This window comes from Procambarus clarkii, chromosome 67, assembly GCF_040958095.1.
Source record: "Procambarus clarkii isolate CNS0578487 chromosome 67, FALCON_Pclarkii_2.0, whole genome shotgun sequence".
Classification (NCBI taxonomy): domain Eukaryota; kingdom Metazoa; phylum Arthropoda; class Malacostraca; order Decapoda; family Cambaridae; genus Procambarus; species Procambarus clarkii.
Window position 1 is genome coordinate 28011947 of NC_091216.1, and position 26059 is coordinate 28038005.

The 26059-nt window shown below is 44.7% G+C and overlaps 1 protein-coding gene and 1 long non-coding RNA gene across 2 annotated transcripts in view; one reads left to right on the forward strand and one right to left on the reverse strand.

Annotated features, from left to right (window-relative positions):
* The window catches only part of LOC138355418 (uncharacterized), a 44585-nt gene extending 37635 nt beyond the window's left edge, over positions 1–6950 (forward strand). Inside the window, exon 2 of the mRNA XM_069310310.1 lies at positions 6618–6950. Coding sequence (XP_069166411.1) covers positions 6618–6950 — 333 coding nt within the window. The remainder of the gene's footprint in view (positions 1–6617) is intronic.
* Positions 6951–22066: 15116 nt separating this feature from the next.
* The window catches only part of LOC138355328 (uncharacterized), a 150699-nt gene continuing 146706 nt past the window's right edge, over positions 22067–26059 (reverse strand). The window contains exon 3 of the long non-coding RNA XR_011223920.1: positions 22067–22398. This is a non-coding gene — a long non-coding RNA (uncharacterized lncRNA). The remainder of the gene's footprint in view (positions 22399–26059) is intronic.

The following is a 26059-nucleotide window of genomic DNA, read 5'->3' on the forward strand; positions in this document are numbered from 1 at the left end:
GATAGCACCAAAGATACACATTAACGAAAGATAAGACGTCCCGTTCATTAGCCAATGATAACCCTTACCCATTAAGCAAAGATAGCACCCAACCCATTAACCAACGATATCATCACCAATTAACCAACGATAACACGCTACACATTAATGAAAGATAACACGTCTCGCTCATTAGCCAATGATAACCCCCCCTCTACCCATTAAGCAAAGATAGCAGCACCCCCCTCACCCATTAACCGAAGATAACACCCGGCCCATTAACCAGGTTGAGAGAGCAACAGGCGAGACTGGCCAGGGGCCACGCCCTTGGAGGCCAAATTGATTAATTATAAAGTCAAGCAGCAGTTTTGGAGTATTTTTAATAATTATTTTTTTTCAGGAATGGCTGTCTCTGTCTGTCTCTCTCTCCCTCTCTCTCTCTCTCTCTCTCTCTCTCTCTCTCTCTCTCTCTCTCTCTCTCTCTCTCTCTCTCTCTCTCTCTCTCTCTCTCTCTCTCTCTTCTGGCCTAATGATTCACAAAATTCATTGCATTGCTTTCATTCGTATTGAACTCTAGGAGCCAATGATGTGACTAGACTCCTAGTTTGTTTAAGCCTTGCTGGGAGTGTGTCAAAAGAATTCTTTAATTGTTTTTTCTTGCATCTCTGATTCTTCCTTACTCTTAGAAGTGTGTGTGTGTGTGTGTGTGTGTACTCACCTATTTGTACTCACCTATTTGTGCTTGCGGGGGTTGAGCTTTGGCTCTTTGGTCCCGCCTCTCAACTGTCAATCAACTGGTGTACAGATTCCTGAGCCTACTGGGCTCTATCATATCTACATCTAAAACTGTGTATGGAGTCAGCCTCCACCACATCACTGCCTAATGCATTCCATCCGTTAACTACTCTGACACTGAAAAAGTTCCTTCTAACGTCTCTGTGGCTCATGTGGGTACTCAGTTTCCACCTGTGTGTGTGTGTGTGTGTGTGTGTGTGTGTGTGTGTGTGTGTGTGTGTGTGTGTGTGTGTGTGTGTGTGTGTGATTATTTAAGTGTAGTTAGAGGATTATCGTCTTCTCCTTCTTCTTCTTCCCCTCTGTCTTCCGGTTCCTCCTCCTCCATCTCCTCTCATTCCTTTCCCCTCTCTCTCTCCCTCCCTCCCAACTTCCCTTCCCTGCTCCCTCAGTAGAATTTACGTGAAAAGTTGACTACCGACCACACCCATGTGGGACTTCCGGCCAATATGTCTTAATGAACTTCTGAGATCACCTTCAGAACTTCTCTCTCTCTCTCTCTCTCTCTCTCTCTCTCTCTCTCTCTCTCTCTCTCTCTCTCTCTCTCTCTCTCTCTCTCTCTCTCTCTCTCTCTCTCTCTCTCTCTCTCCCTCTCTCCCTCTCCCTCTCTCCCTCTCTCCCTCTCTCTCCCTTTCTCTCTCTCTCTCTCTCTCTCTCTCTCTCTCTCTCTCTCTCTCTCTCTCTCTCTCTCTCTCTCTCTCTCTCTCTCTCTCTGTCTCTCTCATTCCCTATTATTACTCCCTTCTAGCATGTCAACACATACTTAAAAACACTCTCTAGGTAATTCACTCTTGACTCACACTTACTGTTGAGTCACACTTGCCTGGGGATTCATCACACTCATCCCCACTCCCCCACCCACCTCATCACCTCCACTCATCCACCCAGTGGGTAAGTACTCACACATTCACTCAATCCCCCTCCCTTCAATCGCTTGTCAAACCCCTCCCCTACTGAGTAAGCACTCACCTAGATGTACTCATATACAAAACACAGATTCATCAATCACGAAACCTTTACCGAAGCCCAACAAGAGTTGATGAGAATCATCATAACCTAATCACTCACCACAACCTGATGAGTCATTATATCCTAATGAGAGTCAACATGATGTAAGGAACGTTATCATAAGTTAAGAATTCACTATAACCTGAGAAATCACAACTTAATGAGAACCTCAACAACCTAATGAGTCACCATAAACAGGTAACGAGGGCCGGAATCTCTCTGGTCATTTTGTTATCATCTAATGACCCGTTCGGGGAGGCAAATGGCTCAATAAAATTTGGGTTATCTTACTTCCTTAACCGTCTCCACGATAGCCACCAGCTCTTCTTTTCGCCTAAGTGTGCTAAGCTAAAGAGCTTAGGCTCTTTAGTCCCGCCTCTCAACTGGTGTACAGGTTCCTGAGCCTATATTGGGCTCTATCAAATCTACATTTGAAACTGTGTATGGAGTCAGCCTCCACCACATCACTGCCTAATGTATTCCATTTGTTAACTACTCTGACACTGAAAAAGTTCTTTCTAACGTCCCTGTAGCTCATTTGGGTACTCAGTTTCCACCTGTATACCCCTTGTGTGAGTACCACCCATGTTAAATATTCCTTATTATTTAGCTAATGAACACCCACGAGAATTTTTGTATGTGGTAATCATGTCTCCCCCTAACTCTTTAGTATACCTGCAATGTGAGATTTAAATTCCTTTAGCCTTTCCTCATAGCTCATACCTCATAGTTCTGGGACCAGTGTAGTCCCAGAACAACAACACTCACACAATAAGTGCATCTAGGACAGCATTTCTTAAGAATTATCTGAATGATTCATTCCATCAGCAAGTTATAATTAGTTGAAAACACACGTATCAAAGATCCACTTGGTATGACATGAGAGAGTGAGAGAGAGAGAGAGAGAGAGAGAGAGAGAGAGAGAGAGAGAGAGAGAGAGAGAGAGAGAGAGAGAGAGAGAGAGAGAGAGAGAGAGAGAGAGAGAGAGAGAGAGAGAGAGAGAGAGAGAGAGAGAGAGAGAGAGAGAGAGAGAGAGAGAGAGAGAGAGAGAGAGAGAGAGAGAGAGAGAGAGAGAGAGAGAGAGGGAGAGAGAGACGTCTCAAGCCGCGGTCACAAACCCTGTGAGACAATGTATTATCCAATGGGGTAATTATTTAATGATCTCACCTCTTACCCACCCTTCCCTCACCCTAATGGATGAGGAGCAGTCACGCACCTCACTTGTATCCTGCCTCCTCCCCCCCTCACACACTCTCTCTCTCTCCCTCTCTCTCCCTCTCTCTCTCTTCTAACCAATCCTAACCTAATCCCATCTGACATATTCTAAGCTAACCTCATGTAAACTAACCCAATCTAACCCAAATAAGAGATTTATCTTAATCTATATATTATATATGATATAAGATAAGAGAGATAAAGAGATCTCTGTGTTTTATATATATTCACCTAGTTGTGCTTGCGGGGGGTTGAGCTCTGGCTCTTTGGGCCCGCCTCTCAACTCTCAATCAACCTTTTTTCCACACACACATGCCCAGGAAGCAGCCCGTAACAGCTGTCCAACGTGCAGAAGATGTGCAGCTGCACTATGACAATGTTCAAGCCGGTCAGGGCGTTCGATCCCACCGGAATGAACCCTGTAATGGGCAAGCGACTGTCTGTCACGCCGAAGCCAAGGTCAGGTCAGCATGGCGGAAGGAAGGGAATTACTAGGGGAATGCGCCAAGCCATTAAGGCTATTTAACCCTTTAAAGGGGTCAAGATAAGAATTTGGGATGGGACGGGGGGGGGGGGGGGGGAAGGAATGGTGCCCAACCACTTGGTGAACGATCGGGGGGATTGAACCCCGACCTGCACGAAGTGAGACCGTCGCTCTACCGTCCAGTCAAAGTGGGGGAAGAGGTAGGGGAGGGGGAAATCCTGGGGGAAGAGTTGAGTAAGGGAATGTGAAACTGAACAGAATTTCCCCAGCATCTTACATAGATATGTGAGGGGGGGGGGTTGGGGGGGGTGTAGGGGATGATGAACCGTCCTTACTAATCCCCGCCACCAGCCGGGGGGAGAGGGGGCGGGGAGAGGGGGGGAGAGGGGGCGGGGAGAGGGGGGGGGAGGGGGGGAGAGGAGGGGGGGAGAGGGGGGAGAGAGGGGGGGGGGAGAGGGGGCGGAAAGAATGAGAACTGACTTGGCCAATAATCCTCACATAAGCCCGTGAGGGACATATATAACATCCTGGTCGAGGATTCCGTCTTGATTCTTTCCTTCCCTGACGGAAATTAACCTGAAGACAACTCCATTCAAGTAGGAAACTCAGGCAGGGGGAGGTATGGGGGTGTGCGGGGGTGGAGAGGAGTTATAGGAGGAGTTATGGGGGGTGTTGTGGAGTTGTATGTTGTGTGGGGAGGGGGTTTGAGGTGGGTCATCTTGAGGTTATCTTGAGATGATTTCGGGGCTTTTAGTGTCCCGCGGCCCGGTCCTCGACCAGGCCTCCACCCCCAGGAAGCAGCCCGTGACAGCCGACTAACACCCAGGTACCTATTTTACTGCTAGGTAACAGGGGCATAGGGTGAAAGAAACTCTGCCCATTGTTTCTCGCCGTCGCCTGGGATCGAACCCAGGACCACAGGATCACAAGCCCAGCGTGCTGTCCGCTCGGCCGACCGGCTCCCCCCTCACCAAGATCAAGTTTACCCATCGCTATTCTGTAGACACACCTCCCTTAACCTAACCCAACATAACCCAACCCAAATTAACCTAACCTAACCTAACCTAACCTAACCTAACCTAACCTAACCTAACCCATACGAAAAAGAGATCAAATTTGTCGGTTTTATGTATGATTGGGAGGTGTTTTACCGTCACTATGAAGTCGTAACAATCATACTATACAGGGTTTAGGTTCTACAGGATTGTCACTTCTAGTTCCTATATCATCCTGGAGTGAAACAATATAATTGGATAGGATGCAAGGGTTTCACTAGGCTGTGGAACGTCTTTGCAGCTCTTGGGTCGAGTCTAATCGCAAATTTCCCCAAGTTGAGGAGAGTTCTTTGACAATGTTTACTGCTGAACTGTTTTAACTTATGTTGTATATTCTATTTCTGTATGACTCCTTGCTTGGATTTCTGTATGACTCCTTGCTTGGATTTCTGTATGACTCCTTGCTTGGATTTCTGTATGACTCCTTGCTTGGATTTCTGTATGGCTCCTTGCTTGGATTTCAGAAGGTGATCCTGACGTTTGCCAGACTTGCATGCTGTGCCAACGACAACAGGTGAATGGGTCAAGGCTGTGTCTTGTTTTGCTTTTTCTCCAAGGCTTTAAGGCATACTGGAACGACTAAAAAAAATCTTCCCCAACGGGCTTGCTTCACACACACACACACACACACACACACACACACACACACACACACACACACACACACACACACACACACACACACACACACACACACACACGGCTCATCAAAGCTTTGCCACAAAGCTTCAAACACGTGAAGCTCTCAATAAGGTCACGCATATTCTTCGTGATCCAAAAACGGAACTTAGACACCCCCCCCAAGTTCAAAGTTCAAAGTTACAAAACACTGCAAAGCAGAAGTAACTGACATGCATCAATCCAAATGGCTAGCTTTAACAAAACTTGAATTAACTTATTAGCTAATAATTAGGCTGATATTATTATTTATTAATAATTATTATTTATTTAATATTAATTAATTAATTAATTAATTAATTAATTAATTAATTAATTAATTAATTAATTAATAAATATTATTGATTAATTAATTATTGATTAATTATTATTAAAATATTAGGCTGTAATTAATAAGAATATGATGTATCTTGTAGAAATACAACGCGCCATTGGATACAGTATTCAACGCCATTGGATACAGTATTCAAGATCAACGTCGGGTCAACGTTGAGTCGACGTTCATGGCGTCGTTTCGACGTTAAATTGGCGCTGTTCGACAGAAGCTGAGTGACGTGTGTACAGTTTAATTATGAGCTTGAGGAGGAGGAGGCGAGAGTGGAGAAATCGAACACCTGCAATAATCCTATCTATAATCTTGATATTAGACGGGAATTATCGTCACAGAGATCGCTTTACGATGAACTATCTAGATCCTGTGGAGGCTAATTCACTGTCTTGAACACGTAACATCCTCGTTAATCTGTGCAATGTATAATGTAAATTATATTTCTACACTAAGTTTAGCAACTGTAAACGTATGTAAAAATGAAATAAAATAACAATGTAAATATTTACACGTTTCAGGGAATGAATCATTTTTTTTTATCTTACATTAGAGCCAAATGTCACTGCTAGAAGTAATCTCTTTCACCGCTGTAAATAAAAGGTCCGTAGTTTGAGAAGGAAAAAATCAATGTTGCTAGAGAAGGGACCAATAGTGAGAGAGATATGGTGTGAGAGATATAGTGAGACATAAACTGGAGAACTTTATACAGTGAGTTTTTTTCGATTCGTAAACTAAGGGAGAATACATTCACAGTCTTCCCTCATGTAAACTAAAGGAAAACACATTCACAGTCCTCAAGCTTGTAAACTCATCAAAACACATAAGCTGTCAACTTTCTCTGGAATTAAGAGGCATAGATCCTTCAACTTTTATTTTGTAAAACTCTTATGCGAAAGAGCTTAAACTTCTTGGAGAACTTTAGTATTATGAGATTTAATTAGGTCTTGCACGTACTTAGGACCAAGCTGGAACAGACGGGTAAAATGACCCAGGCGGTGACAGGACGGATGGAAAGTGACTGGAATAGGAAAGACAGTGATCCACACAATAATGGACGGGTAGAAAGTGACTGGAACAGGAAAAACAGACCCCAGACAGTAATAGACAGGTGGAAAGTGACTGGAACTGGAAAGACAGTGATCCACACAGTAATGGACGGGTGGAAAGTGACTGGAACAAGAGAAACAGTGATCCACACAGTAATGGACAGGTGGAAAGTGACTGGAACAGGAAAGACAGTGACCCACACAGTAATGGACGGATAGAAAGTGACTGGAACAAGAGAAACAGTGATCCACACAGTAATGGACAGGTGGAAAGTGACTGGAACAGGAAAAACAGACCCCAGACAGTAATGGACAAGTGGAAAGTGACTGAAACAGAAAAGACAATGACCCCAGACAATAAGTGATGTCTGGAAAAGGACTGGAACAGAAAAGGGGGGAAAGTAACACAATAAAAGTGCTTCCTCCTACTGGCCCCGTGGCCAGGCCCGTGGAACACTTTCAACTGACCTTTCTCTGACCTTCAGAAAAGGACCACCACCAATTATCTCATAGGGGGAAGAGCTCCTACAAAACTCTATAAAAGGTGACCGTGCCGCTTGGGGGGTCAAGATCTTCCAGAGGGAGAAGGGGGGAAGAAAGGAAGTAGGCGTGGGTCAATCCTAAAATCCCCCGATTGCATTCCATGGATGAAGACCACTGAGCTATAGGATCTCTTGGTCACTCTCTACTCTCTCACTCACACTAATACACCTCTTCTTCCTCTACACACCCCACCCCCTACTTCTCCTCTACCCATCTATTGCTTCCTCTCTATTCCTATCTACCTTTAAGCACCCCCCTCCCTTTTCCCCTCACATCTCTCTACACTTCCCTGCCTCATAACCCATTTGTACCTCATAATCTCTCCATGTTTCTAACCCAAATCACTGTCCCTCATTCCCTATCTGGCTCTTGGCTCTATCCTTCTCCCTTTCTATCACTTGTATTTTTCTGCCTCTCACTTCATTCCTTATTTCAGTTCTTCTCCTTCTATCTGAGGATACTATACCTCCTTTCTACCTTGGATAGGCGGGTTCCAAGAACTGAGGCTCGATCCTGCAGGCACAAATGGGTGAGTAGAATTCGCTGATTAAATATCGTCCCGTTCACTCTCACACAGAGGTGACGGGTCCTTGCGGCCGAGCGGACAGGGATAGGGATTCGTATAGGCCTTAGGGCCTTGGTTTGATTCCTTGACGAGGCAGAAACAAATGGGCAGAGCTTCTTTCACCTGTTGCCCTTGTTTACTTAGCAGTAAATATTTACTATGGAGTTAGACAGCTGCTACGGGCTGCAATTTAGGTGTGAGTGATGTGTAGATAGTAGATATGTAGATAGTAGGTATGAGTCAGTATAATAGACAAGTCACGGTTAGAAAAGTGGCGTTAAAGAGTTCAATCCTGCAGACACAAATAATTAATACACATACACCCCCACCCATACACACCTACACCCTCACCCATACACACCTACACCCCCACCCATACACACCTACACCCCCACCCATACACACCAACACCCCCACCCATACACACCTACACCCCCACCCATACACACCAACACCCCCACCCATACACACCAACACCCCCACCCATACACACCTACACCCCCCACCCATACACACCTACACCCCCACCCATACACACCTACACCCCCACCCATACACACCTACACCCTCACCCATACACACCTACACCCTCACCCATACACACCTACACCCCCACCCATACACACCTACACCCCCACCCATACACACCTACACCCCCACCCATACACACCTACACCCCCACCCATACACACCTACACCCCCCATCCACACACACAAACACCCCCACACACAAACGCCCCCCCACACCCACCCATACACACCTACACCCCCACCCATACACACCTACACCCTCACCCATACACACCTACACCCCCACCCATACACACCTACACCCCCCATCCACACACACAAACACCCCCACACACAAACGCCCCCCCACACCCACCCATACACACCTACACCCCCACCCATACACACCTACACCCCCACCCATACACACCTACACCCCCACCCATACACACCTACACCCCCCATCCACACACACAAACACCCCGACACACAAACGCCCCCCCACACCCACCCATACACACCTACACCCCCACCCATACACACCTACACCCCCACCCATACACACCTACACCCCAACCCACACACACCTACACCCCCACCCATACACACCTACACCCCCACCCATACAGACCTACACCCCCACCCATACACACCTACACCCCCACCCATACACACCTACACCCCCACCCATACACACCTACACCCTCACCCATACACACCTACACCCCCACCCATACACACCTACACCCTCACCCATACACACCTACACCCCCACCCATACACACCTACACCCCCACCCATACACACCTACACCCCAACCCACACACACCTACACCCCCCATCCACACACACAAACACCCCCACACACAAACGCCCCCCCACACCCACCCATACACACCTACACCCTCACCCATACACACCTACACCCCCACCCATACACACCTACACCCCAACCCACACACACCTACACCCCCCATCCACACACACAAACACCCCCACACACAAACGCCCCCCCACACCCACCCATACACACCTACACCCTCACCCATACACACCTACACCCCCACCCATACACACCTACACCCCAACCCACACACACCTACACCCCCCATCCACACACACAAACACCCCCACACACAAACGCCCCCCCACACCCACCCATACACACCTACACCCTCACCCATACACACCTACACCCCCACCCATACACACCTACACCCCCACCCATACACACCTACACCCCCACCCATACACACCTACACCCCCACCCATACACACCTACACCCCCCACCCATACACACCTACACCCCCACCCATACACACCTACACCCCCACCCATACACACCTACACCCCCACCCATACACACCTACACCCCCCACCCATACACACCTACACCCCCACCCATACACACCTACACCCCCACCCATACACACCTACACCCCCACCCATACACACCTACACCCCCCACCCATACACACCAACACCCCCACCCATACACACCTACACCCCCACCCATACACACCTACACCCCCACCCATACACACCTACACCCCCACCCATACACACCCACACCCCCACCCATACACACCTACACCCCCACCCATACACACCTACACCCCCCACCCATACACACCAACACCCCCACCCATACACACCTACACCCCACAAACACCAAGAAGATTTGCGCCTCTGGAAGACACCCAAAAATAAGTCACAACTTTAAGAGTGGTGAATACATCAGCGCGGACACGAGACCGGCCAATACAAGCCCAAGTTTTTGACATTATTAAATACGTGAATGGCATAAGGTCAGAAAGGCGCGTTCAGACTGGTATTTCCTGGGGGTATTTTTGGAGGGAGGGCGAGTGAGGGAGAGTTTCTACCGAGATGTTCTTGAAGGGAGAGAGAGAGAGAGAGAGAGGGAGAGAGAGAGAGAGAGAGAGAGAGAGAGAGAGAGAGAGAGAGAGAGAGAGAGAGAGAGAGAGAGAGAGAGAGAGAGGGAGAAAAGATCTATCCTTGTGCTCTCTGTCTTTCTTTCTCCCTCCTCTCTCTCTCTCTCTCTCTGTCTCTCTCTCTCTCTCTCACTCTCTCTCTCTCTCTCTCTCTCTCTCTCTCTCTCTCTCTCTCTCTCTCTCTCTCTCTCTCTCTCTCTCTCTCTCTCTCTCTATCTCCATCTCTCTCTCTCTCTCTCACTCTTCTAAAACCTCTCCCTCTCTCCTCCCCCGATCAGATAAAAAGAGCTCTCGGCTACTTATTAACCAAAGAGCCCTTTTTTAAAAACTTCTTTTGTCTCTTAGTCTAATTGGAAGAAGACCGAATAGTTAATTAGCTCGACTTCAAAGTGGAAGGCAACGTTCAGGTAAAAGTAAAATACAAAGGGGTCGTAAGAGGATGCAGTTAGCGTTTCTTTTTTTTGGCCTAAGTTCTTTTGCAACACGATTTGAATTTTTTTCCGCCTTTGCCTCCATACCCGACCCCCCCTCTGCCGCCCCCCACCGCTGCCCCCCACCGCCGCCCCCCACCGCTGCCCCCCCCACCGCCCCCCACTCCTCCTACCCGACCTCGGTGTAAATAACACTCTCCATCCCACTTTTTAATGCTTTTTTAATCTGAATGTCTCTAAGGTTAAGACGTCGCTTTTGTGGAGGAAAAAAGTTCTGGTAGAGCACCTGAGGGCTCTATATAGAGCGTCTCGTGTTAATTAATGCCTCTTGCAGGTGTTTTTTTTCCGGTTTACATTGTTTTGCAGTTGTTGTTTTGTGGATATTTTGTCTTGGAATATGTGAGGTGATTATTGAGGAGGATGGTACCTAGGGATTATATACCATTATATGGGAAGGGATAAGGCGGGGATATAAGGATTTAGGATATATATAGTTTCTTTATTCTCCTACATTCTTTTCCTTCTCCTACTACCACATGGTCTATGTCTCTCTGTCTCTGTCTCTCTCTGTCTCTCTCTCTCTGTCTCTCTCTCTCTCTCTCTCTCTCTTTCTCTCTCTGTCTCTCTCTGTCTCTCTCTGTCTCTCTCTCTCTCTCTCTCTTTCTCTCTCTCTCTCTTTCTCTCTCTGTCTCTCTCTGTCTCTCTCTCTCTCTCTGTCTCTGTCTCTGTCTCTCTCTGTCTCTCTCTGTCTGTCTCTCTCTCTCTCTCTCTCTCTCTCTCTCTCTCTCTCTCTCTTTCTCTCTCTCACTATCTCTCACTATCTCTCTCTGTCTCTCTCTCTCTTTGTCTCTCTCCCTCTCTCTCTCCCTCTCTCTCTCTCTCTCTCTCTCTCCCTCTCTCTCTCTTCCTCTCTTTCTCCCCCTCTCTCTCTCCCTCTCTTTCTCCCTCTCTCTCTTCCTCTCTTTCTCCCTCTCTCTCTCTCTCTCTCTCTCTCTCTCTCTCTCTCTCTCTCTCTCTCTCTCTCTCTCTCTCTCTCTCTCTCTCTCTCTCTCTCTCTCCCTTCCCCTCATAACATAGCTCTCACTGTTCCCTATCCCCTTCCACCTCCCTCCCTCTCTCTCCCACAACATGGCTCCCCCCCCCCTCCCTCCCTTCACCCCCCCCCCCAACCACCTCATACAACCCAGAACCAATATTTACACTGCCGTCCTTCTTCGCTCATAAGATCAGACTGCGGGAAATTACACGATGAAAGTGATACTGAACGTGATATTTTTAACGGCCCCATCGGACAAACACACCGTCTGGGTCCTTCGTTTGAACCCTTGCCCCTGTCTCGGCCTTCGAACTCCTTGTTCCTTGGTTTCCGTTCCGGCCAGCGAGGCCGGATTGTATTACACATTACCCGTTGTTTTTTGGGTTTGATAACTCTTCGACATGAGGTGAACTAAGTCGATTTTGGTCTTGTGTTAGGGAGCGTGTGGGATGGGAAGGGAAAGGGACACTGAGACTCCGGATTGTCGAAGATGTCCACTTCGATTTTCCTTCGGCCAAAGAGGTACAGATGAGAGACGCCATCCAATACTCTCTCCAGATCCTAATGGCTGGCCAGCCACTTTGGGCGGCACAGTTCCCCGGCAAAAATAAAGGCCCCTCGGATACATTAGCCTTCAGCAGGTACGATAAACAAACCGACTTTTCCCATTGTCCTCAGACCGGGCTCAAAATGCATCGGGAACTCCTCTAGCTCGCTAACACCGCGAACCTCAACGGCTTTCATCTCCGTTGGTCATCCTGGCGGCTCGTGGACCCTTGACCCCGATCTTTCCTCGGCTTCGCTTACCTCTGATTTATCCTCCAGAGGGCGGAAAGGGAACAAAGAATCAAGTCTATTTTTCCGTTCAGACGAATATCAAAGGGTCTGAGGTCCAAGCCGGGGCGCGAGGCGGGAAGACAGTCATTAGGATAAGGGGGTGAGAAGCCGCCAATGTTTACCTCACAGTTTGGCGGGAAATTTGAAACCTTGATGGACAATAGCCGCACGGAGTGTGTTGGCACACCCGGACACGCTACACACACACTTTTCCTGACCACGCCTCTCACACACTCACCCTCAAGGACATACACTCAGGTGCTCACTATGGAACTCTCAGATTCTAGCTAGGTAGCTCACAAGGATTCTTTTCTTTAACGGTTTTAACGGTCTTTAACGGACTTTAACGGTTTTAACGGTCTTTAACGGACTTTAACGGCTTTTAACGGCCTCTAACGGACTTTAACGATAAACACCGAGGGAGACACTGGTGTTCACAGGAACCTCAAGATACTCTCATTTGGATTCGTAAACAACCGAAGGTTCGTTCAAAGACACTCAAAGATACTCAAAAGACACTGAAAGTTCAAAGATACTCAAAGACACTGAAAGTTCAAAGATACTCAAAGATACTCAAAGACACTGAAAGTTCAAAGATACTCAAACCTCGTGAAAATTTGACTGATAAGAATTTAAGGAGAACTTCAAGAGATATCCCTCTTAAATGCCATTCTCTCTGAAGTCCTTGAGCTTGTAGAAGTCAAAATGATTTCCTGAACGCTTAATGGGCATTTAAAGGACTCGAACTCACACCCAAGACTCCCCTTGCGATGTTTTCGGGGCTCAACGCCCCCGCGGCCCGGTCCTTGACCAGTTCCGCTGTCCGTGCAAGAAGTATTCAACTCTAAATCTTCCAGCGAGACTAAACACCGCTCGGAAGGAATAGGAGAACAAGGAGCTGGGATAGAACGCAGAACAGTGCCCAACCACTCGTAACAATATCGGGGAATCGAACGCAGACCCGCAAGAAGCAAGACCACCTCATCTACCGACACGTCCAGGTGGCTGGAGTCAATACAGGCATTACAAGCTTTCCTAAAGTCACTCATAAATAGTCAAGAATTCTTGCAAACTCAAAAATACTCACAGAAACGCATGATATCATTGACCTGGTTATCGTAGGAACTCATGTGCTGGTTATCATTGGAAGAGGAAGGAGGGGTGAGAGGAGAAGAAGGAGTAGAAGGAGGAAAAAAATGCCCTCTAAAGGCACTATGGGTTCACCATAGCCCGTGCTACTTGGTACTCTGTTCCAGGTAGCACGGAATCTTTAACAACAACAGAAGGAGGAAGAAGAAGGAGAAGGAGAAGAAGAAGGAGGAAGAAGAGGAGGATAAGGATTACCGCACAGGAGGATGAAGCCTGAATAGACTATCCTTCCCCCCCTCCCCCCCCCCCTCCCCCCCTTCCCTCACTTGTGAGGCGGCCTTTGGTAGCATCGTGGTGACCTAGAGAGGTAAACACTTGAGACATTTCAAGTGGCACTCGGCACACCACCTCGAGGCGTCAAGGCACTCCTGGCACCGCGGATGGCCTGCAAGTGCCAGCTCTAATGCCAACATGTACACGCTCCAGTGATCACTACCCACTTGTGGTAATGGAGTCATTCACTAACACTCTCAGTCGCTAAGATGTACTCCAGTGTCTTAAGTTTCAACAAGGCACTTCACTTAATAAGTACTTCATCCAGAAATATATATATATATATATATATATATATATATATATATATATATATATATATATATATATATATATATATATATATATATATATATATATTCTAATTTCCCCGTCTAATAGGGGGGATGTGATGGAGCTGATCTGTGATTGACTGTTAAGAATCCCAGATTAAATATCTTATCAAGCTAATTTTTAGCTTGTGTTATTATAGCAGTTGGCCTGTGTGTGTGTGTGTGTGTGTGTGTGTGTGTGTGTGTGTGTGTGTGTGTGTGTGTGTGTGTGTGTGTGGTGTGTGTGTGTGTGGTGTGTGTGTGTGTGGTGTGTGTGTGTGTGTGTGTGTGTGTGTGTGTGTGTGTGTGTGTGTGTGTGTGTGTGTGTGTGTGTGTGTATGTGTGTGTGGTGTGTGTGTGTGTGTGTATGTGTGTGTGGTGTGTGTGTGTGTGTGTGCTCAACTAGTTGTACTCATCTAGTTGTGCTTGCGGGGGTTGAGCTCTGGCTCTTTGGTCCCGCCTCTCAACTGTCAATCAAATGGTGTACAGATTCCTGAGCCTACTGGGCTCTATCATATCTACATTATAAGCTGTATATGGAGTCAGCCTCCACCACATCACTGTCTAGTGCATTCCATCTGTTAACTACTCTGACACTGAAAAAGTTCTTTCTACCGTCTCTGTGGCTCATTTGGGTACTCAGTGTTCACCTATGTCCCCTTGTTCGCGTACCACCAGTGGTAAACAATTTATCCTTATCTACCCCTGTCAATTCTTCTGAGAATTTTGTAGGTAGCGATCATGTCTCCCCGAGCTCTCCCGTCTTCCAACGACGTGAGGTTTGTAGGCAGGACATAGGAGGTGTACTTAATAAAGTACCACAACCAAACTTCATCACATACACCAAGATATGCCTGAAAAGTAAACTAACAGAGCCCTGCTTAAGAAGTTTACATCCACTCAATTTAAAAATAAATAAATAAATGCATCAGGTAAACCACATGACGGCTGCAAGGGAAGAATGCAATCACGAGTTTACATTCATCCCCCCCCCCTCCGCTATCACTTTTATCTTAGTAGACAGTTTACAAACCTGATCATCTTTTTTGTGTATTTCCCCTTACTTTACTACTACTTTTTTTGACCTATTTGACGAACACAAGGACTAGGACACCTTTCGTTACAACCTCCCCTAACGACACCAGTTCGTACCTAACTACACCCCCCTCCCTCACCCCCCTCCCAATCACTCCAGAGATGATCGCTGGCATAATTTTAGCGACAGGCGGGACTTACGAAACTCATTTTGATCTCTGGACGCGAAAGTAAATTCGATCCAAATGTCTCTTGACTAGTAGGGGGAGGAGGAGGAGGAGGGGGGGGGGAAGATTTAGCGGTGCATTACAATCTTAATTACTCCTAATTAATAAAACCTCATTAAGAGAGAGAGGGAGGGAGGGGGTGTGAGGCAGTGTGACGTGAAGATTGGAGGGATTGGATATGGCACAGTACCTCTGGGAGGTGTGTGGCACTGTAGCTCTGGGGCTGTGGCACAGTGCCTCTACGGGAAGGGGGAGGGGTGCCAGGCACGCAAACACCTCATGTGTATCCACTACACACACACATATACTTCTATTCACGCGCTTGCATTGAAGGATTCTTATGGGATATTGCTTTAATGGATGATGCCTCTCTCTCTCTCTCTCTCTGTCTGTAAGGTGTGGCGATGATTGGTAAACAGGGGGGGAGACTCTTTGTTTACTTCCCCCCCCCCTCTCTCTCTCTCTCTCTCTCTCTCTCTCTCTCTCCCACCAAACTCTCACACGCTTTCCCTTCTCCCAACCACCCTTCATCCTCCGCACACACACACACACACACACACACACACACACACACACACACACACACACACACACACACACACACACACACAAACACACACACACACACACACACACACAAACACACAAACACACACACACACACACACACACACACACACACACACACACAGTCGAAAACCCACAAAACAGACGAATCCCTGACAAACAAAAAATCAATCATGTACCATTCCCCCTTCCATCCCTCCCCTCTCCCATCAACCACCCTCCCCCCCTTCCCATCAACCCCCCCTCCCCCCTTCCCCCCCATAAATAAGGCCAGAATACAGCTATGTGTTATTATCGCGGTAAAAATTATAGAGGACTCAGCCTCGCCAAATCTCATCCACACTCATGATGTTGTAAACTTTATGATTCAATAACGTCCATATTTTACTCTCCCTGTAAAGAGTCTTATTGCGAATTTCCGGAGTGATGTTGCTCTCTGGGAGACATGGGAGAGACTGGGTGATGATGACTGGGAGGGGGAACCCCCATGCTCCGAGGAGAAGGAGGAAGAGAATGGGAACGAAGAGAGGGAGAGAAGATAGGAGAGAAGTATGGGGTAGATAAAAGAATGTGAGGAGGGAAAGGAATTAGGAGAAACCCCCAGTAACTGAAGACAAGTGTTTGGAGACCCCTACCAATCAGGACAAGTGTTGAAGACCCCTAACAATCAGGACAAGTGTTTGAAGGTCCCCCCACCAATCAGGAAAAGTGTTGAAGACCCCTACCAACCAGGACAAGTCTTGAAGACCTCCACGAATCAGGACAAGTGTTTGAAGACCCCCCACCAATCAGGACAAGTGTTTGAAGACCCCCACCAATCAGGACAAGTGTTTGAAGACCCCCCACCAACCAGGACAAGTGTTCAAGACCCCTTACCAACCAGGACAAGTGATGACCATTAGATGAAGACGAAAATCACTACAAGAAATTCCTATATGTACTCTCCTGCGAGGCGTCTAAAAGGACAGTATATTCCCACATGCAAAACATCCCTGTATCGAGGGGAAATAATATCAACGGTGAGGGGAAAAAACCGCAATATATATATAAACACGTAAGCCTCAACCTAGGGGAAAAAAATCTACACCCTTCTCTCCCTCGTCCATATTGACGGTATATCCTGGCAGAATTTGACAGGGGGGGGAAATAGGAGGCCAAATACCGTCAAAAACCCGGAGTCTCTTCTTCTCCCTTGATAGATAGGTAACCAATGGAATTATCTTGTTAAACCTCTTGTCTAGCCTCCAGGGAGCTTTTCTTATGGGCTCGGGGACATCGAAGGAAGGGGGGAATCCAATCCACTTCAGTTGAGAATTTACGATCTTCGGCCCTATGAACTCTTGGTCTTAAAGGGGATTGGATTGGCCCAAAGGCACTCCTCAAAGCGGGTATATGATGTTCTAGGATCGTTCCTACTCCATCAGGGCATAAGATCCACATCTCCTTGGCCCTGCTGCCTGCTAAGATCAGGGCGGATTTTATTCCTTGTAAGATAATTTTAGTAAGGGCGAATGGCAAAGGATCTCCAGCGGTACTCGCCAATCTTTTGAAGCTTGTGATTGAAGTTCCACACAATAAAAGCTTCGGTTGTGTGTAGAGACATTTGAGTTTTATGTGAGTTGTTGATCGAGGGTCCCCGATAGAGGGGAGGGGTGGGAGGGGTAGAGAGGATGGGAAGGGAACACGGTTAGAACATGTGACGGATGGAAAAGGAGGCAGAGATGGAGGACAAGAGAGAAGGTAGAGGAGATATAGAGGAGATCATTATGTATCAAGAGCTTTTCTTGATACATAATGATGACGGTACAAGGCCTAACCACTTAGTCACAGAGTGGTATGACACAGCCCAGAGGCCTAACCTCATAGCCAAACTGTGAAATAAATGTCCCCCTGGCGGTCAAACCTATTGGGCCGCAATAGTCTGGCAAAAGCGAACCTTTTATATGTTTTTTAATGTTTTAAAAGCCTCCCCAAAAGTGATGTGAATTAAAACATGAGGACAGGTTCACTAAGCTGGCTAAATAAGCTATTTTGAAAGCTAAACAGCCCAGCCAAGCTCGCAAAACATTGCAGACATGACTGCCCGACTTGGCAGCCATTGCACTCTACACATGTCTATTCACCACCCCACACACGAAAAAAAAAAAAAATTGATATGAAAAGTTTTCATCGAGTTAAGAGAGCTAAAAAAAACATAACATGTATATATTTTTCTACAGGATAATTTATGCATTTAATGTATTGATAATTATATGTAAAAAAAACTACATATCTGTAAAAAAAATTAAAAAGGCGGTGTAGATACTGTAAATTTGTGTTAAAAATGTCGAATAAACATATAACTCTGTATATCAGCTTGGGTATTAGTATGGTCGAATGTTGCATAGCTCTGTATACTGCTCTGGTCTTTGGCCTCCACGCTGGGGTGTACATAGAGCAATATGGTACTGCTCAGTTTACACCTGTCCCCTCCACGGGAATCGAACCCCGGGCACATTTGGTATGTTATGATACTGCTCAGTTTACACCTGTCCCTTCCGTGGGAATCGAACCCTGGGCACATTTGGTATGTTATGATACTGCTCAGTTTACACCTGTCCCCTCCGTGGGAATCGAACCCCGGGCACATTTGGTATGTTATGGTACTGCTCAGTTTACACCTGTCCCCTCCGTGGGAATCGAACCCCGGGCACATTTGGTATGTTATGATACTGCTCAGTTTACACCTGTCCCCTCCACGGGAATCGAACCCTGGGCACATTTGGTATGTTATGATACTGCTCAGTTTACACCTGTCCCCTCCACGGGAATCGAACCCCGGGCACATTTGGTATGTGAATCAACGACCAAGATGCAAACGTTGCCATAGGAGCAATAATCCAACCCCTACTGAATAATCCATATAATCCCAATAATCCATATAATCCCAATAATCCAACTATTGAATTTGGAAAACCGGCAAAGTTTTTTTTTTGTATTTATAATGCTAATGAAACCTAACTCATTCTAGGCCTAATGGACGCTATAGGAGGCCATATATGGGATATAATAGGCCTATGAATATTAAAGTTTGATTTTTGGCTTAATTTTTCCCCCCCGGACTACATAATTGGCCCATTAGGTAACCGTAACTACCGTGATACACATAGTTACAAAGTACAGTCTAAACAGGATGACGAGTTGACCAATTCAGACTAATAAACCGTTGGTCTGAATCATCAATTAGAATCATAAATAATCATCAATTTTTCTTTCATATACTTATAAAAAAAGTGTTATCATATATTTATGGTTATAAGTGCAGCGAACCACCATCTCAGCCAAGTGCATTTTATTCATTAACTACACACATACACAGACAAGAAACAAACATCGCACTTACTTGTATAGCTCCCAGCCTTAGAGAATGATGGTAATAATAAGATATCTCTGTAAAAGATGAATGCATTGAATATTATGCAAATGCACTCGGTGCAATAGAATAGCAAACATATTGTCCACTAGCAATAATAGATCAAAAAACATATTGTCCACTAGCTATAATAGATCAAAAAACATATTGTCCACTAGCTATAATAGATCAAAAAACATATTGTCCACTAGCAATAATATATCAAAAAACATATTGTCCACTAGCTATAATAGATCAAAAAACATATTGTCCACTAGCTATAATAGATCAAAAAACATATTGTCCACTAGCTATAATAGATCAAAAAACATATTGTCCACTAGCTATAATAGATCAACATATTGCCCACTGGTCATAATAGATCATCAAACACAATTTCTCACTAGCCACAATAGATCAACAAATCACATCCCAGTTACAGCAAAAACTGAATTCCTATACAATGCTTGTAGTTCATCAGAGGAAGCTAATTCACACGAGTGTCTATCGACTCATGTCTCTCAAGAAAATAACATTTTGGAGGTGATAAGACAGTACCGCAGAGAGCCGTGGTTCAGTGGCTAACTGGTGTTATCTCGGCACAATTATATAGTGATGACCTAACTTGACAATGATCCAAGACGGATCGAAACGTATTCACTTGATAATGGGGGTTTGGGGGGCAGGTGTTTGGGATCACTCCTCCTCCTCCTCCTGGAGCAAAGCCGTAGATCACCAGCCCGGACCTGTGTCGTGGGGCGACATGCTAACAACTCAACTACCACCCTCCCTCGTTACACACCGCGCCCTGCGGGCAGACACAAGTGCCTAAGGCTCCACTCTACAACGTCAAGATATGCAATACTGATAAACAAATTATACCCTCCGCTATTATCTATCAAAACTAAACAGCAGGAAATATATTTAAATCAACTCGTATCTACTTCACCACAACTTTCCTAAACAAATAAAAATAAAAATTCCACCCCTTAAAACGTTGTTCCCATTTCTTCAATCTAATATTTTAAATACTTACATAAGCACTGCACTGACGAAGCGTTTTCTATCGAGGATTTTTTTCTATCCTGTTTCGTAGATCGAGGATATAGAAGGATAGACCAAGACGTCTATCAAGCACGATATTCACACTAGCTAGACCGAGCCGAGACTGCTTCTGTCCTCCGCCAACCCTTGCCTAGTTGACCAATTGGTTGACCTCTCTTCGGTCACGTGGGGAGGGGGGGGGGGTCGGGTGTTGCTGATTGGTGGGTTTCGACATGTAGCCTCCACCACCAGCACGCCTAACAACTCTCCAGCTATTTACCCAACTCGTCTCGGGGTTACAAGACTGTCGGCAAATAATAGTTCCACAATTAGATATTTTGAAATAGAAATACTACTTGATAGTGATTTTCCCCAATACAAGGTTGAGCGAAACGTCGTCTGTTGATACTTTTAAGGACGGAGCGAAACATCGTTCCTTTCTTAATATTTTCAGATATGTGGGTGTTAAACAACTGCTTCTCACCTATTTTAGAGAACGTATAGATTGTCTCTACTTAATTACTCTTCAAGGGTAAAGTTCCTCTTCACTCACCACATCCTGATAATTCTATATCCTGAAAATACGGCCATTGTTACCTTATCCAACTTTGTTCGGAATAATGGGATTCAAATCAATGAAAATCGGAGCCAGAAACTTTATTCGTAGCATCTTATACAAATCGTAATAATTCTGGTTTCAGTAAACAGGTTTACAATAGTGTCAAGCAAATTTGTAAACGTTTTGGAGTAAATAAAATAAAATATATAAATTACATATTGAGAATTTATATATATATATTGATACAGTACCGTGTAGTAGTAATAGACAACAGTAGTAATGACAACAGTGGTAGTAGTAATGACAACAATACATTGAATACATTCTTGAATACAGCTTAAATACATTCAGAGTAATTCTGTGTATATATCTTTATGAATATAATTGACAATTCCTTTCCTTCCAATCCACAATTTCTATTGTTGCTAACACAATAGGCCTAAAATGGGACAACCAATGGAAGCACCACCACTTAAAAAACAGCCCAGTTTGGATGTTGCTATATATATATATATATATATATATATATATATATATATATATATATATATATATATATATATATATATATATATGTCGTACCTAGTAGCCAGAACGCACTTCTCTGCCTACTATGCAAGGCCCGATTTGCCTAATAAGCCAAGTTTTCATGAATTAATTGTTTTTCGACTACCTAACCTACCTAACCTAACGTTTTCGGCTACCTAACCTAACCTAATCTATAAAGATAGGTTAGGTTAGGTTAGGTAGGGTTGGTTAGGTTCGGTCATATATCTACGTTAATTTTAAATCCAATAAAAAAAATTGACCTCATACATAATGAAATGGGTAGCTTTATCATTTCATAAGAATCAAAATTAGAGAAAATATATTCAGTAAAACTTGGCTTATTAGGCAAATCGGGCCTTGCATAGTAGGCTGAGAAGTGAGTTCTGGCTACTAGGTACGACATATATATATATATATATATATATATATATATATATATATATATATATATATATATATATATATATATATATATATATATATATATATATATTTTCTGGACGTACACATAAAATATTAACGAAAAACATAGAAAAATACACATAGACATACACAGAAAATAATATGCTTCCCCCCTACACAGGGTGGAGAATATTGTAATTCTCCTCTTGCTCGCACTGTGAATATAAAATGCGTTTATGATCCCTGGGGGGCAGCGTATAGAGATCGTTGTCCAGAGGGGGGGGAGATAGATAAAGACACCTCCTCTTGGTGGGGGCATTGGGACAACTCCCACTTGAAGGAGGGTTGGGGTTGTTGTCTTGGATTGATGGGGGTGTTCATTTCTGCCATGGACATTGTGGGGGGGAGTGTTCACTGCTCTTTACGTCAACCTGAAAGCAAAAAAAATAAGTATTACTTTTTTAGTAATAGCAAAAAAGTTTTGGTATTGACTTAATTGTCAAGGAAGATTGATTGGTAATGAGATGAGTTGAAGAATGCAGGGTTGATTAACAGCTAATTCCCATAAAATGGAAGGTAGCTGAAACAATAGTGCGTTTAATTGGTAATTAGCAAATGTATAGTAACAGGCATTGTAGGGTAAAACATAGCCCCTTCAGGTATAAAGTATGCAAAAATATTCCACATTAAAAATATATATATATATATATATATATATGTAAGTTCTGGAAGCTCAGTATTTCTGAAAAGATAGATAAAGATAGATGAGGTCTAGTCTACTGATAGAGTGATCTTACGGATGGCAATTGGAAACTCTAGACGACGTACGAGTTCATTAACGCTAACTGTAATTAAATTGAGTAATGTACAATTCAAGTGTTTGACTCAAACACACGGACACACACACACACACACACACACACACACACACACACACACACACACACACACACACACACACACACACACACACACACACACACACACACACACAGGCTATACAAGGCTTCAAACACACTCTTCAATCCATTCAATCCAGGAGTCTAGGTAGTATACATATATATATATATATATATATATATATATATATATATATATATATATATATATATATATATATATATGTCGTACCTAGTAGCCAGAACTCACTTCTCAGCCTACTATGCGAGGCCCGATTTGCCTAATAAGCCAAGTTTTACTGAATTATTATATTTTCTCTAATTTTTTTCTTATGAAATGATAAAGCTACCCATTTCATTATGTATGAGGTCAATTTTTTTTAATTGGAGTTAAAATTAACGTAGATATATGACCGAACCTAACCAACCCTACCTAACCTAACCTAACCTATCTTTATAGGTTAGGTTAGGTTAGGTAGCCGAAAACGTTAGGTTAGGTTAGGTTAGGTAGGTTAGGTTGTCGAAAAAACATTAATTCATGAAAACTAGGATTATTAGGCAAATCGGGCCTTGCATAGTAGGCTGAGAAGTGAGTTCTGGCTACTAGGTACGACATATATATATATATATATATATATATATATATATATATATATATATATATATATATATATATATATATATATATATATATATATATATATATATATATACTCCTACGGTCAGCTTCTGCTCTTGATTGCCTGTGATTCCTCAAGTCCACTTCGGGATCACCATAGCCCGTGCTACTTGGCACTTGTTTCTACCCAGTAGCTGAATCTAAAACAACAACAACTTTGATTACTGACGGTGGAGGAACTAACTGCTCTCTCGAAGCTAATGACTCGATGTAATTTTAGCTACTCTGAAAGTGGTCTTATGATCTTGGAGACGAGAGGCAAGACTTCTCAGGTCAGAAGTGGTCGTTAGAACGTTGTTCCTGTTTGGTCCAATCAGAACTATTTTCGACATGAACGTTTCACGACATGAACGAAAATAAACGATATATATTCGAAGAATTCAATATATTCAATATATATTACTTAATGTAAATATTCTTAGGAGTTTTGTACATGAGGAATAAAGTAATTATCGTTCCAAGAATATTGTTTAATTACAACTGTACTGTTTAATATCAAATATATTCATTAATTGGAGAGGCAAAATACCAAGGTCAATGATGATTAATTAAGAGGAGTGCCAAGGTCAATGATGATTAATTAAGAGGAGTGCCAAGGTCAATGATGATTAATTAAGAGGAGTGCCAAGGTCAAAGCCTTGAGATGCAGAGTGCCAATGATCTTGGCCACTTAATTTAGGAAAAAACAAGACATAACGATCACCTAAGTAATATAAGAGAAACAGAGTTGAAGTGGTTCTAAACAGAAACAAAGTGCCATTTCCTGGCACTTTGTTTCAGAGAGGCCACAGGAGGTTTGGCTGGAGAGGGTCACAGCTGTGTGCCAAGATCACACACACACACACACACACACACACACACACACACACACACACACACACACACACACACACACACACACACACACACACACACACACACACACACACACACACGTCTGCGATGACTCTTAAGATAGCCAAATAGACGGACATAAGTTCTTGGACCACAGCTGGCTTTCCACTCTAAGGGAATGAGAGTATTTTTCTTATTATATTTCACGACTAAAGAGCCCCCGATAGCACCAAGACAAATATATCAACCGGAGCAGGGATAGATAACCTCTTATGATAACAAAAACAAACTAAAAACACCACAATTTTTAATCCACGTTATCTTCAAACATGAAATTGAATAAAAACATTGCATTCTCACTGGATATTGCAAGGTACACATAGGTCCCTTGAGAAATATAACAGAGGAATGGACCCCCCTCCTCCGACACCACCCAGCCTCGTAGCTGGCAACAGAGTTCAATTAAGCTCTTGCATTTCTTCATGGCGTCGTATACATACGAATGGTGGCCGAAAGCGTCCATCTGGCCATCTCAAGTCGGCCCAATTAAGCTATCTTGGTGGCGCATGGTTGCAGTGGAGGAATCCTTGGAGGGATTGGGGGGGTCTCTGAGCCTTCATAAGGCCTTCCCCCCTCCCCAGGCTGCGACAGACTGCAAGGGGGCCCTCTTGACTCGTCTGGGGGTTAGTTCATGTTTTGTTGGTTTTCGTCTTGGGGGATTTCAATCTTGAGTGGACGAGAGGCGGATCGTTTCGCGCTACTGTCAGTTGTCAGAGGTCAGGACGAGAAGGCAGAGTCTTGTGTGCGTGTGTGTGTGGGTGTGTGTGTGTGTGTGTGTGTGTGTGTGTGTGTGTGTGTGTGTGTGTGTGTGTGTGTGTGTGTGTGTGTGTGTGTGTGTGTGTGAGGGCGCTGACGTTAGAGGCACTCTCTTGCAACAGGAAAAAACACAAGTTTCTTGAATGGCAATCGATATTTTCACACACACACACACACACACACACACACACACACACACACACACACACACACACACACACACACACACACACACACACACACCCACCCAACCACCCACCCACCCCCACACCCACACACACACACACACACCCACACACACACACACACACCCACACACACACACACACACACACACACACACACACACACACACACACACACACACACACACACACACACACACACACACACACACACACACACACACACACAAGCCACCACCATCAACGTCTTGTGTACACCTAAACTGAATTACGCATCTCACAGGCGGCTCAGACCAATTACGAGCGTTTACGAACGCAAATTACCACAGTTTCGGCGTCGTTTCATTTCCTACGCGAACCACTTACTATAAGCTGGGGGGGGGGGGGGGTTCGAGGGGGGTTTGTGGGGGAGTGAGGGGGGGGGGTTCCAGGGGGGTTTGTGGGGGAGTGAGGGTAGTCAGGAATAGCGAGGGGACAGACAGACAGACAGAGGGAGAATGAGAGGGATGTGGTGAAATCAAGAAGGGGAATAATACGAAGAGGGGAATGAGGGCTAGAGGATGATGAAGAGAGGGGATAAGGAGAGGAGGTGAAGATACAGAGCAAGGAAAGAGTTTACGAAGAGGAGGCAGAAGAATAGAGGAATGTTTTAGAGAACTGGAGGAGACTAACAATTACG